This window comes from Oryctolagus cuniculus, chromosome 1, assembly GCF_051225735.1.
Source record: "Oryctolagus cuniculus isolate XC-2025 breed Fujian yellow rabbit chromosome 1, ASM5122573v1, whole genome shotgun sequence".
Classification (NCBI taxonomy): domain Eukaryota; kingdom Metazoa; phylum Chordata; class Mammalia; order Lagomorpha; family Leporidae; genus Oryctolagus; species Oryctolagus cuniculus.
The window spans coordinates 220,999,567-221,013,810 of record NC_142867.1 but is presented as its reverse complement, the minus strand read 5'-3'; the positions used below and the strand labels follow the sequence as shown (position 1 = coordinate 221,013,810).

Genomic DNA, 14,244 nt, shown 5'->3' with positions numbered 1-14,244 from the left:
AGTGGACAGAGAGAGAGAGACAGAGAGAAAGGTCTTCCTTTGCCATTGGTTCACCCTCCAATGGCCGACGCGGCCAGCGCGCTGCGGCCGGCGCACTGCGCTGATCCGATGGCAGGAGCCAGGTACTTATCCTGGTCTCCCATGGGGTGCAGGGCCCAAGCACTTGGGCCATCCTCCACTGTACTCCCTGGCCACAGCAGAGTGCTGGCCTGGAAGAGGGGCAACTGGGTCAGAATCTGGCGCCCCGTCCGGGACTAGAACCCGGTGTGCCAGCGCCGCAAGGTGGAGGATTAGCCTAGTGAGCCGTGGCGCCGGCCCACAAAGTTCTAATAAAAGAATAATCTTTACGTTGTGCCAACCTTAACAGGGGAGAGGATTAGGGTTAGAGTTAGAATCGGGGGTAGGCTTTCTATTTCTTTACCAGCATTATCTCTGGTCACTTGTTTTCAGTGGCTGTGGCTGGTTTACAGCTCCTTCCATGCTCTTTATCCCCAGAAGGCCTTTGTTTAGACTCCCCTCCACCTCCTTTGATATCCTCACATCCCCCTTGTATTAGTCAGCTTTTCTTTACTTTATCTAAAATACCTGAGAGGAGCAATGTAAGAGGACAGAAGATTTCTTTTGGCTTGCAGGTTTGGTTTTTCCTGAGTCAAGATCTGAAAGCCCTGATCATATGGAGGGCCAGGAAGCAAAGAGACATAGGGAGCATGTTTAAATAACTAACTTTTCAGAGCAAGCACACAATGGCCTGAAACCTCTCACTGGGTCCATGTGCAAGGTGCCATAATGAGGTCACATCTCCACCCTTAATTCTTACCAACTAGCATAAGACTTTGGGGTTCTGAGAATAGGATTGTGGCACAGTGGGTTAAGCCACTGCCTGCAATGGTGGCATCCCATGTGAGTGCCAATTTTAGTCCCATATGCTGCACTTCTGATTCAGCTTCCTGATAATGCATCTAGGAAAGCAGTGGAAAGTGACCTAAGTGCTTGGGCCTCTGCCACCCATGTGGGAATTTTGGATGGAGTTCCAGGCTCCTGGCTTCACTCTGGCCCAGCCATGGCCATTTCTGCTATTGGGAGAGTATACAAGCAGATGGAAGATATTTCTCTAACTGTGTGTGTCTTCCTTCTCTATATATAGCTCTGCCTCTTAAATAAATAAATAAGTCTTTTATTTTAAAAAGTAACAACTGAAAAAAATGACTTTGAGATGTAAATGACTACATGAGTTTCAGTACCAAATCCTGTTCCATCTATAATTCCTCTCAATCCCCACCCTCTATTCCCCACCTGATTGACCACACCCTTCAGATCTCAGCCGCCCTGCTCACTTCCTTGAAGCAGGTTTCCTTGATTTTCTCAGACCAGGTCTTCTATAATTGTTAATATTTAATAATATACACAATGTGCTATACTCTTCTATATAGCTCTCCTCTCATCCTTCAGCTCTCCTTTATAGTACATAACACATGTGTATTTTGCATTTAAGGGCCAGTTATCAATTGTCATCTTCCTGTCCATATAGTAAGTATCACAAGGATATTTTCTTTACTTGTTTTTCCCACCATTTTACCTACTCATGGACTGAATATTTGTGCCCTCCCCTCAAATTCATATGTCAAAGCCCTAACCCTATTTGGCTGTTTTTTGGTCTTTTTGGGCTACCATAATGAAATACTCTAGACTGTGTGACTTAAATAATGGAAATTTATTTTCTCATGGTTCTGGAGACTGGAAATTAAGATGAAGATATAGTGCATGTGAAGATGCAGGCATTATCAGCTTCCAATGTAGGACTTCTTCCTGGCTTATAGATATTGCCTTCTTGCATGTGTACATGGAAATCAATCAATTTCTCCTTCTCTCCCCTTCCTTTGTATAAAAGGTACCAATCCTATAGGATTACAACTCCCCCACCCCCATCTTAGGACCTCATTTAATCTTCATGACCCACTAAAGGTCATATCTGCAAATAAAGGTGCAAATATTAATTGGGAATTGATACTTCAATATATGAATTGAGGGGGTGGGGAAGGAGCCACACAATTTGGCCCATGGAAGACCTTATCTGGAGAATGGGATATTTAGGAGGTAATGAAAATAAAAGGAGGTCATACTTGGGTTGATTACCTTGATTGAACTGTACACTTTAAGAGGAAGGGAGCTCATGCTCTTGCATGCTCTCTCTCTCTCTCTCACTCTCGCTCTCGCTCTCTCTCTCTCTTTACCTTTCTCTCTCTCCCTCTCTTCCTCTCTCTCTGTCATGTAAGGACACAGGTTGGAGGTGGTCACTTATAAGCCAGGAATAAATCCCTCAATGAAACCCAACGACACTGGTATCCTAATGTTGGACTCCTATATCGCAGAACTGAGAAAATACAATCTGTTGTTTAAGTCAACCAGCTTATAGTATTTTGTTAAACAAACCATATCTATGATGTTTTATTATGACTAAGACATACCTCCTGTGCTCAGCACAGGTACCTGATGGTTTCTCTGAAAATACTGTGGAATAAGTAGGCGAGTAAATGGGGAGATGAATGAATGATGAATGAAGATTGGGAGGCCTGTGTGAGTTCTTCCCTTTGAGAATTCCAGGCTTTGGCTTGATCTGGACTTTGACAACAGGATATAATCTTGAGCAAATCACTCTTCCTTTGATTCTTTAAGAAATCAAAATTTAACATAATCTTGTATCTCAAAATCTTCTTACTAGATGGCTCTCCATCTGAGTCTTACAGTGGAGAGTGTGTTTTGGGGATCTTATTCTTGGTTTACCTTCAGATAGCCCTAACTGTTTCATATATGGGGAGGGAGACAGCAAGAAAAGCTGTTGATGAAGCTGTTTTACTGTCACATGATTCACTTGTATTTTGAATTTCTTTTTCTTAGCACTCATATGTTCCCCACGTGTCCTAATGGTGGGGCTTTGCACAGAATACAAAATTCAAGTCATCCCTGTAGGCGTGACTTACCCTACAGACACATCTATCTAACTCAGTAACTTTCCAGAGAACGCAGAGCTCTTTAGAAATGTTGGGCTGTTCAAGGAGCCTTCTCTGTCTAGTCTGGTGAAGCCCCTTCAAAGAAAAAGGAATCTTTGGTACCTGCCATCTCTTAGCTTCAGACAGCAGGTAGCTCAAACTGAAGAAGACATTTCCTGGCCTCTAGAGACATAGATGGAGGGAGGCATGAGTTTGAAGATTTCAAAGTCAGGACTCTCTTTGGGAATTTCTTAGAACAAAGGCACTGAGGCCATTCAGCAGTTTTCCTTTTCTTCTTTCTGGTTCCTTCTCCTTGCCTTTTATATTGCCTCTTTCCTTCCTTCTCAAGGTTTTCTGTGCTTTTTGCCCTTTTATCTTCTACCTTTCTCTCTCTGCTCCTCTGATCTCACTTTCTCCATTCAATAGAACTTTCTACCAATCTCAATTATGAAACTTTGTGGAAATATGGCTACTAACAAATCATTGAAAGGTAATGTTGCAAATGAAACATTGGACTCAGGGTTAGCAAGCTTGACTCGCCACTTGCTAGCTTGGAACACATCATATGCATTGTGGAAGCTTCAATTTACCCTCAGCAAAGTGAGTTTATGGTCCTAAGTGATCAACATATCCATAACTGTAATTTTATCTCCTAGGATATTGAGTGGCCTTCAGTGCCACTGTCTTGACTGGCTGGCACAAAGCCACAGTACTGATTGCCTTCTCTGCCTCAATTTTTTATTCTCCATATTCTAGGTAGTAATTGCTATCAACTAACTTACTTTGAACATGTTTAAACATGTTAGCTCCCTACTTAGAATTTTCAGTGATAACGTTTTGACATTAGAATAAAATCCAAACTACTGAATATGGTTTACAAAGTGTCTTTTTATAATTTTTATTTATTTTAAAGGGAGAAGAAAGAGAGAGACAGAGAGGGAGAGGGAGAGAGGGAGGGAGAGAGGGAGAGAGAGAGAGAGAGAGAGAGAGAAAGAATTGTTCGATTTTCCACTGGCTGGTTCACTCCCCAAGGGCCTGCAAGGCCAAGACTAGGCCAAGCTAAATCCAGGAGCCAAGAAATTAATCTGGGTCTCCCATATGGGTGATAAGGATCCAATTACATGAGTCATCATGCGCTGCCTCCAAGGCTGTGTGTTAGCTGGAAGCTGGAATAAAGAGCAAAGCCAGGACTCAAAGCAAGGCACTCTGAAATGAGATTTGGACATCCCATGCTGCAGCTCAACTGCTATGCCAAACGCCTGCCTGCATGAGGTGTCTATCTCTCTGGTTTCATCTCTTAGAAGCCCTATTGCAAGCTCCGTTGTAGCTGCCTTAAATTTCTTGCCACTATTTGTGCATCATGCTCCTTCTGGTTTCACATCATCACACATGTTTCTCCTTCTGCCTAAGATAATCTCTATCCAAATCTCTTCTGCAACCTTACCCTGAAAAAAATGCCATCTTTAATAATTCCCACTCATCCTTAATATCTCAGGCTAGATATTGCCTGCTCCTAGAATTCTGCCTTGATTTCCAGAATGGGTGAGATGATCCATGTTAGTACTTTTTAAGAATTCTATATGTTTCTATCAGAAAAGTTGGACAGCTTTGGGCTTGCTTACATATGTCTCCTACCAAACTATGAATTACTTGAATCATGGGGTGTGTCTACTTCACTAGTACTATGCCCATGGCCTAGGGGAGTGCCTGGAAAATAGTAGGTATGGCGGCCGGCGCCGTGGCTCAATAGGCTAATCCTCCGCCTTGCGGCGCCGGCACACCAGGTTCTAGTCCCAGTCGGGGCGCTGGATTCTGTCCCAGTTGCCCCTCTTCCAGGCCAGCTCTCTGCTGTGGCCAGGGAGTGCAGTGGAGGATGGCCCAAGTGCTTGGGCCCTGCACCCATTGGGAGACCAGGATAAGTACCTGGCTCCTGCCATCAGATCAGTGTGGTGCACCGGCCGCGTCGGCCATTGGAGGGTGAACCAACGGCAAAGGAATACCTTTCTCTCTGTCTCTCTCTCACACTGTCCACTCTGCCTGTCAAAAAAAAAAAAAAAAAAAAAAAAGAAAGAAAGAAAATAGTAGGTATGGAATAAATAAGTAAGTCCAACAGGTACACAAGTGTGTAGGCCAATGACTTGTGCATCTGTATCTCCATGAATCATGGAGAGAGTTCCAGGGACCCAGCCTGGCCAGGCCTATTACTCCAGGAGCTGAGGGTGGGCCAAGGCCCTAACCTCAGCCCCATTGCTACCCCATAGCAGCAGCAGAGGCGACGCAGGAGACAGTGGAATCCCTGATGCAGAAGTTCAAGGAGAGTTTCCGCGCTAACACGCCCATCGAGATCGGTCAGCTGCGGCCAGCCCCACGCGCCTCGGCTGGGAAGCGGAAGCGGAGGAGCAGATCTCGAGGTAGGCCCTCCTGGAACCTCTTGCCAGGAAGTCAACAAGCTGTCCTGCAGTTTGGAAGATGCTGAGGAGAGCTTTTCCTTCTTCCCTTGCTACCCTGTGCTCCTAGATTTCATGCCACTCTCTCCCTGGTACTTTTCCTTGGAGTTAGTAGACTGTGCCTCAGGGGTACACCTGACCTCACTGAGCCCCATCTGCCTAATATGAGAAAGGCAATGGGACCTGCAGATTTTACAGTGAGTGAGATAATAAGCAACAGTACATGAAAGCACCTAGCCCCAGGCCCTCTGCACAGTAGGTGCTCTTGAAATTGTGGTTGTAGACACTCTGGAGAGTACAAGAGATGTAGAGTGTTCTCATGGAAGGCATCTTCAGGCTCAGAGCTAGGAATAGAGATTTGCCCTCCACCTTTAGAAGCCTGCATGATATATTGATCAAGAGCAAGCAGGACTTTGGTAAATCAGATACATTCACATTCCAAATCTGTTGCTATGTCTCCTAGGGCAAGTCGTTCTACTTCCCCAAACCACTCCTATCTCACAGTGTTTTTACAATCTCCTAGCTCAGTGTCCAGCCCAGCCTTCCATAAAAAGCATTCTTTTCTCTGCTCTTCATTCTCCTCTTCTCTCCGTCCCATTTTTCCTTCATCGTTGTTATCATCTGTGTGATTTTGGGTGGAACCTACTTGTCATTGCATGATTTCCAAACCTCATTTTTTTTTTTCAGTCCACTCAGTAGTCTCCAGATGGTTACTCATCTTCTTGGCTCTTCTCCATTTCCCGTAGCTTGGCTTTAACGATGTCACAGCCCTTCTCTCATGGCTCCTGTGGTTATCTAGCACCTTCGGAAGTCTTCAGGCTCCTGAACGTGACGTTCAAAGCCACGCAGAGCTCTGAAGTCTGCTGTCTCTTCTAAATCCACATGCTCTGCATCTGTGTTCTTTCCCATGCTGTTCTCTCTGCATGAAACCCCCTAATTGACCTTCATGAATGATTGTTGTCATTTATTGACACTTTTTCCAAGCAGAAGACTGACTAATATAGAGATATATAGATATAACACATGCATTTTATTATAAGCATGTGAGGCAAGTACAATAATTTCCACATTACAGGTGGTATCAGTGACCTGCCTGAGGGGATACCCCAGTAGGTGGGGGAGCCAGGGAGACCCCAGACATCTGAGTCCCAAACCTAATTAACTTAGACACTATTTTCTGTACCAGTGAAGTCCTACCTGTGTTTGCAAGATTGACTTGAATGACACGTTCCTTTGCAGATACCAATGGTTGCTGCAGTCACGGCTCAATCTGAATTCCCCAGGATTTTCTTGAAATGTGTGTTAAGCACTTGTTTCATTTTTGTGTAGTATATTTTACTTTAATTTGACTGTTTCTTTAGGTAGGTAAAGAGTTCCTTAAGGGTTGGGATTATTTTATGGTTTCAGTTATTTTTGCATTTCTGTGCTGGAGTCACTGCGTGGCACAGAGTAGATGCTTGTCATCTGTTAGGAGCATGTCTAACTCCTGTGAAATCCTTCCTCCAATAGGAAGGTGAGATATGCATGTTTAGCCAAGGTCACAGGAATAGCTGTGGTTTTTCTTTCAACTTACATGGTGACCTCAGGTTTTAACCATTGTTCAGTGACTAATACTAATTGCCATGTAAAAGCCTGGATCCTAAACCTTGCCAAACAAGTTTCAATGTGAATGGCTTTGGATGAGTCATTGGCTCTGTTGGAGCCTCAGTTTTCTCTTCTGTAGAATGGGATGCCAGTCCCTATTGCAGAAGATTGCTATAAATATCTCCTGAAATGATACATGCAGATCTTCTTGGAGTATTTGAACAGTGTATATCAAGAATGGAATAAATGCTGTCTTAGGTTTGTTTGGAGTTGAACATTCATGGACACTTGGAATTTCACTCAAACTTAACTATCACTAACAATTCCTCTGCTGTATTCTTCCTACACACATTCATACCTCATAAACACAAGTCCATAACCTCCCCCCTCTTCACTGTTAATCTGAATGCATTTTCCAAGCATCAGATTTTAAACATTTTTATGTCATTGAATTTTTCAAAAATATCCTTTCCTAGGCACTATAATTTACTTAAACAGGGTTCTAGTGTCAGGCATTTGGGTTGTTTCTAATATTTCATCATTATAAGCAATGCCACATGAAAGATTTTTTGGCATAAAACTTGGCCTTCCGTTTTGAATCTGTCAGTTTCTCCTTCTTAGAGCAGAATTTCAAATTAGATTATTTATAAAAATCTACTGTTTGATGTAGACCATAATTGTATATCACATTATTTTAATTTACAAGTTAGATGGGGTCTGAGAAAACTAAAACATGAAAGATTCCGATTGTATCTCATCAGTGCATATGAAATCTGTCCTCCCTTCTTTGTATCCATTATAATGACTGTCACTTCTTGCAGCAATACCCTCCTTGTCATTAAGTCTCCCCAAAGCGGCCAGGGTCCTCTTTGTAGAAACATAAACCAGCTAAGGTCATTCTGCTGCTTAAAGTCCTTCAACAGATTCCTACCATGAACTGAGCTGTGCAGTCTCATCAGCACAGAACAGAATTCCTCTCTTTAGAGCTTGAGAACTTGGCTATTCCTTCTCCTAACCACGTCTTTTTCTTTCTCCTCTTCCCCACCATCTGCTCCTCTGGCTTGCCCTTTCTCACCTTTCTGTTCTCTTATGCAAACATTGGCCCCTAAGTACCATCTTCCATGACTTCTTAGACTAAAGTCTGCTCCTTTCTTCCACTTGCTGTTATCTGTTGTGTCAACATTTCTTTTCTTTCATAGTGATATTTTAGTATAAAGTTATTTAAACTTCCTTTCTTGTTTTTTTCCAACTGTAGAAGATAGCATCTTCATATTCATACACATAACATATAGAAAGTGCTTCATAAATGTTTGCTGAATCAGTGATGGTATTAACATCAAAGATCACTGGTAAGTCGCTTAGTTTTATAACTTTCAAACATTGTGTAAGAGGAATCTGTGGTAAACCAAAGCCGCCTGGTACCAACCTCTGCAGGATCCTGCATCCCCATAGCAGACTTACTAGCCGATAGCACATCAGACGTGCTCAAGTGGATGCTCTTGAGCAATTACTAAAAGGGCTTACTGACATCCTGCTCCGGATTTTGCAGTTGCCCTTGGATAAGGCTTTGCAGGAGAGTATTTCAACATATACCATCAAGATTTTCTTGGACAAAATAACTCCATGTTCAAAACAGAGTTTGGAAATTCTGCATACTCCCTGTTCCCCTTGGTGCTCAATCTCCAAGAGGATCTCAGTCTAATAAAGACTCTAAAAAGTCCTGCAGTACAAAAAGCTGGACTCTTTTATTTGATTCCTCGTCTGTGATACCATCTTGACCACAGACTGTATTTTCCCCTGAAACGTTTATTAACATCTTGCAGGAGCATCCATAGAAACGCTGTTTTGGAAATGCTCCATTAGCCTGCATGGACCATGAAAAACCCTAAATATGATGATGGTCTCAGTTCCTGGTCTTTTTGCTGTCTGTCCCCTCCCCTGTCACTGAGGTGGCAATGGCTTTTCTGGCCCAGGGAGGGAGCACCTGGCCTCTCTCTGCTTCATTAGGCTCCACGCCCAGTTCATGGTGCCTGGTGATTTCTAGCAGATGGAATGGGTAGCTGAGAGCCAGTGTCATGGAACTGAGCGCATGGTTAAAAACAGCTCCAATGTGTTTCTGTATCTATGGCTTTGTCCTGAGAGGCTTCGTAGATGCAGAAGTGCATCATCCTTTGCCAGACAGTGATGGCTAGTGGAGGACATAATTGCTGCCTTCATGCTTGTGACAGAGTTGTATGAAACAGCTGTTAAGTAGCCACTCCCCAGTGTCCCAGATAGTGCAAAGGAAGTGCTTCATTCAAATAAAGCAAGGGAGGATTTCCTTGTGTGTGGGGGAGAGCTTCCTGGAGTTCATGCAGTTTACCCACTTCTTTTTTTTTTTTTTAAGGGAAAGAATTTATTGGACGAAACCCGACAGACTGGAGGGAAGAGGCGAAGAAGGAAAAGAGAGAGAAGGAGAGTGTAAGAGAGAGACAGAGGTCAAGAGATAGAGAGAGAGAGGTCAGGAGACAGAGAGGGAGAGAGAGAGAACCACGTGTTCAGGACAGGTCTTTTTAAAACTTTGCCGGGGTGGGGGCAGTCAGGGATGTAGGAGCAGCGAATCCCATTAGGATAAGGGTGGAGCTTGACAGTGGTGGTTGGGCCATGTGGCCACCTGGCTTCCAGCAATGGTGGCAGGGGCTAGAGCCTAGGATGGTGTCAGGGTGTAGATTGCACCACAGATAAGACTGCACCATTTTACTAACATTCCCTCCTTTTGTTTTTTTATAAAGCAGTTGTATGGGATTACATTAGTCCCAAAAGTCCAGGAGGGGAGAGGGACGATGATCTGTCTTTAGAGCTACTTCCTGCTGTCATTACCCACTTGTTTTAAAAGCAGACCTTTGTGTTACCATGTAGCTGATCTTAAGCAAACGAACTAGAGTGATGTACTGCCTCAATTTCCTTTTCCGTCAGATAGTGCTAATAATGCTCACATTGCATGTGGGTTGTGAAATAATACCTGAGATGTGCTTGGCTCACTACCTGACACAGGGTCAACTTTAATAAAGCGTAGCTGGTATTGTCCCTGTTAAGGTCCTGCCCATTTGACTGCCAGGATCTACAAATCCCAAGGCCATTGCCTATGACTGGGTTGAGGCTTCATTATGTCTTATCTGGATCCCTATAGCATCCTCTTCATTCAGCATTGTCAACTGCACATCCGTCTTCCAACCTGGTAGCTGGAGTAATCTTATGTGAACACACTGAACCTGACCATGTTGCTCCTTTGCCTTGGATGCTTTCCTGATACTCTATCTCTTGCATTAGGGGCTTCTGCAGTTTTTAAACTTAAGCCTTCTTAAAGAAGATGACAGTGAACACACTACCAGAGGTTCTACAGTTGTGTTTCAAAGACATTAGTCACAAGCTCCCAATTCCAGATTCCATTGTAAAAAAACAAAAAAAACAAACAAAAAAAAAAACTATGCCTTTCTATTTCATAATGTGTGCATTTTTATTCATTAGGTAAATCATTCAACATTTGCTCAGGTCTTCAGACAATACTGAGTTCCAAGAGGAATAACCATGACTATGCTAATTATAAGGGAATGGTAATAGTGCCATCTTCAAAGGATTTCCTTAGGATAGAATAAGACAATGCTGATAAAGGACTTAACACAGAGCCTGGCAAATGTGCACACTGAGCACAGGTGATATATTATCTTACTACTTATTGTTTTTTAAAAGATTTACTTATTTGAGAGGCAAAGACAGACATACAGAAGAGAGAGAGAGAGAGAGAGAGAGAGAGAGAGAGAATGAGGGGGAGGAAAAGAGAAAGAAAAAGGAAAAGAGAAAGAAAAAGGAAAAGAAAGATTTTCCACTCGCTAGTTCACTCCCCAATTCCACAATGGTCAGGTCTGTGCTAGGCCAGAGCCAGGAGCCAGGAACTCCATATGTGTCTCCCATGTAGGAGGCAGGGGTCCAAGTACTTAGGGCAGCTTCTGTTGACTTCCCAGGAACATTATCAAGGAGCTGGATTGGAAGTGGGATAGCTGGGACTTGAAGTGGTGCTGTGATATGGGACAGCATGATTTCAGGTGGTGGCTTCATACACTGTACCACAACTCCAGCCCCTATTGTTCCTATCACTGCCATTTTTACTCTTATTTTAGTCAGTATTATTACCCACAGGGATGCATTTACCTACTTTTAGAAGGAAGAACCTGTTGGCTGAGGGGTGTCCTGTTTAATGGGACTAAAATTTGCCATTAGCTCCCATGAAAGGCTCCTCCTGAGCACAGACTGCACCCTACCTATGGCTGCCTCCCAGCCCCAGGTGACTGTACTTTCCATAACCTCTTTTTTTTTTAATTTTTTTTTTTTGAGAGGCAGAGTGGACAGTGAAAGAGAGAGAGACAGAGAGAAAGGTCTTCCTTTGCCGTTGGTTCACCCTCCAATGGCCGACGCGGCCAGCGCACTGCGGCTGGCGCACTGCGCTGATCCGATGGCAGGAGCCAGGTACTTACCCTGGTCTCCCATGGGGTGCAGGGCCCAAGTACTTGGGCCATCCAGCACTGCACTCCTGGGCCACAGCAGAGGGCTGTCCTGGAAGAGGGGCAACCGGGACAGAATCCGGCGCCCCGACCGGGACTAGAACCTGGTGTGCCTGTGCCACAAGGCAGAGGATTAGCCTAGTGAGCCGCGGGGCCGGCTTCCATAACCTCTTACACAAGGGCCATCTCTCCCTTCCCCAACATGCTTTACTTTCTGAGTATTGATCGTTTTCTACCAGAAAGATGCTCCCCTGCCTGCTCTCTTGGAAACTGTTTCTCATTGTCCATATCCAGCTCCAGAGTCTTCTCTGTGAAGTGTTTCCTCAGCCCTGGTCCCAGCTGGCTGAGACACTCTTGAATCTGGATGCTCGTGGAGCTGGTCTTTCTCACAGCTCTTATAGTAGTCCTTCACAAATACAAGTGGGCGTGTCTTTCACCTTATTCCATGCCTAAGTTCCCATGGTAGAAAGATCAGTGATTATGTCTCTATAGCTCAAATGCCTAACCAAAAAAATCTGTCAAAATTGGATGAGTGGGAAAATGGATGGATGAATGGATGGATGTACAGAGAGATGAAAGAAGGTGGTTCAGAGCCTCAAATAATACAGTTAGAGGTGCAGTGCAACTTACTATCTATTAAATGTTTAGGGTGTTCTAGGCACTGTGCTTAAAAGATCCCAATCATCCCATAACGAAGTACTATAATTATTTCCATTCAATAAAAAAAGAAACTCAGACTTACACGGTTAAGTGACTCATCCAAGTTTATACAACTAGTGGGTTAGCTGTGAATTCACAGCCCATATTTAAATTCCCAAATGATTTGACTACCCTGGATAAGACCTTTGAGCTATGAAATTGTACCAACCTAGTCTATGTACAAGAAGGAAGAAGACATAGTTTATCTTGGATAAGCAGATGTTTCTGTATCATCAGGAATGCTATGAGGTTTTTAGGAGCAAGGTGGTTTTATGAGGTGAGGCATCTGCCTCTCTGAGCTAACAAAGAATCAAGACTGCCCCCTTAAGGTTCTCTCTGGGAGCCAGTCCCATGTCCTCAGAAATCTCCAAAGTAACTGGACATTTTTTTCAAGGCGCCTCTCCCCCACAACTTTTTTGGTGTGTCATATCCAAATAGAATCTGGCTAGTGGATCTCTGCACAGAAGTTCTTCATTACTTATTGAAGGAAAGAGGATTACACATTTTCACTTTAGTGGATACTAGGAGTTAATGTAAACTGACTTGGGAGTATTTATTAAACATACTACTTAGAGAAGGAAGTAATCTTTGAATAGCATGGATAATAGCCAAAGAGAGAAGTTGGGATAACATTGCTGATAGATAGAAGAAAGAAAACACAGAAAAGAATATGGGAGTGAAACTGCAGAGCATTATGGGGATATCTGGAGACCAACGTGACCCAGGGTGCACCAGATCCTCCACCAGAACAAGGCTCTAGACTTTTCTCCATATCTCTTGGGAGGCAAATGCTGTTTCCTTCATCCCTCCTTTCAACAAGCTCAACGTTTAGTTAAATTGTGAACACACTCCCTGGAATACATATTATGTGTATTTGTATATTTCTTTTTATTAGTAACTGGCTATAAATTATTCATAGTTGGAAGAAAATAGAAATATTAATGACTTTAAATTAGTGCCTTAATGGGTTGTTACGCTGCTTAAATATTGAATGGGCAGCTCCAGGATCAATCTTTCTTGGGTCCCCATGTTAGTTCACCCATCCCTGTACCCTCCGCTCTTCAGCAGCCTTCCCTTCCTGTCAAGGACTTTTTATTTTGAAGATTTTATTTATTTGAGAGGTAGAGTTAGTAACAGAGAGAAAGGTCTTCACTTCTCAAATGGCTGCAATGGCTGGAGATGGGACCATCAAAAGCCTGACTCTAGAAGCTTCTTCCAGGTCTCCCACGTAAATGCAGGGGCCCAAGCACTTGGGCCGTCTTCTATTGCTTTCCCATGCCATAAGCAGAGAGCTGGATCAGAAGAGGAAAAGCCAGGACACAACTGATGCCCATGTGGGATGCAAGCACTGCAAGTGGAGGCTTAGCCTACTATGCCACAGTGTTGGTCCCTATTAAGGGCTTTTGGGTAGGCGGACTTCCCCTTTGTCCAAGGAAGCTTTGGCACTGAATCACCAAAATGAAGTTCATCTTAAATCATGAGATAGTTACACACGTCAGAAGGAGAATTGGATTGACCCCAGCTATTTGAGGATTAACCTTAAGTCTGTATTGAAATAACACCTATTGCTTCCATTCCTGTGATTTAATTTTCCTTCTCTTGCCCATTGCCAATATCCAAAGCCTGTTCTTCCTTCCAAACAATACCTTGGAATCACTTTCTCCATGAAGTCTCTTCAGTTTTTTCTCAAATGGAGGTCATTCATATTTGCTACACGCTTTGATACCCTCTTTACCATCCTTTTTGAGGTACTTGTCATTTGTTACCTTTTACTATGTTAATTTATGGCCACTTCTCATCTTCTTCCTTAATATCCTCAAGAACAGCAAGAATATCCAGCCCATGCCTGTGTTCCATCGACTATGCTAGTTCTGGCAAATAGCAGATGTTCAATTAATGTTTGATGAATTAATGGGCAGTGCATCTTGCTGCATGATCTTGGACAAGACCTTTTAATCTGCAGACTTCATGTCCCATTCTACAGGCTGT

General features: G+C 43.4%; 1 protein-coding gene across 6 annotated transcripts in view; it reads left to right on the top strand.

Moving 5' to 3' along the window:
* Positions 1 to 14,244, top strand: part of ASTN2 (astrotactin 2) — a 1,018,233-nt gene that overhangs the window by 280,051 nt on the left and 723,938 nt on the right. For 3 of the 6 annotated variants that reach the window (XM_008273385.3, XM_070066419.2, XM_089319906.1), the window contains exon 4: positions 5,249 to 5,398. The exons of 1 other annotated variant lie outside the window; for it this stretch is intronic. In XM_008273385.3, coding sequence (XP_008271607.3) covers positions 5,249 to 5,398 — 150 coding nt within the window. The remainder of the gene's footprint in view (positions 1 to 5,248; positions 5,399 to 14,244) is intronic. 2 more of the 6 variants (XM_070066421.2, XM_070066416.2) reach the window with 1 other exon arrangement.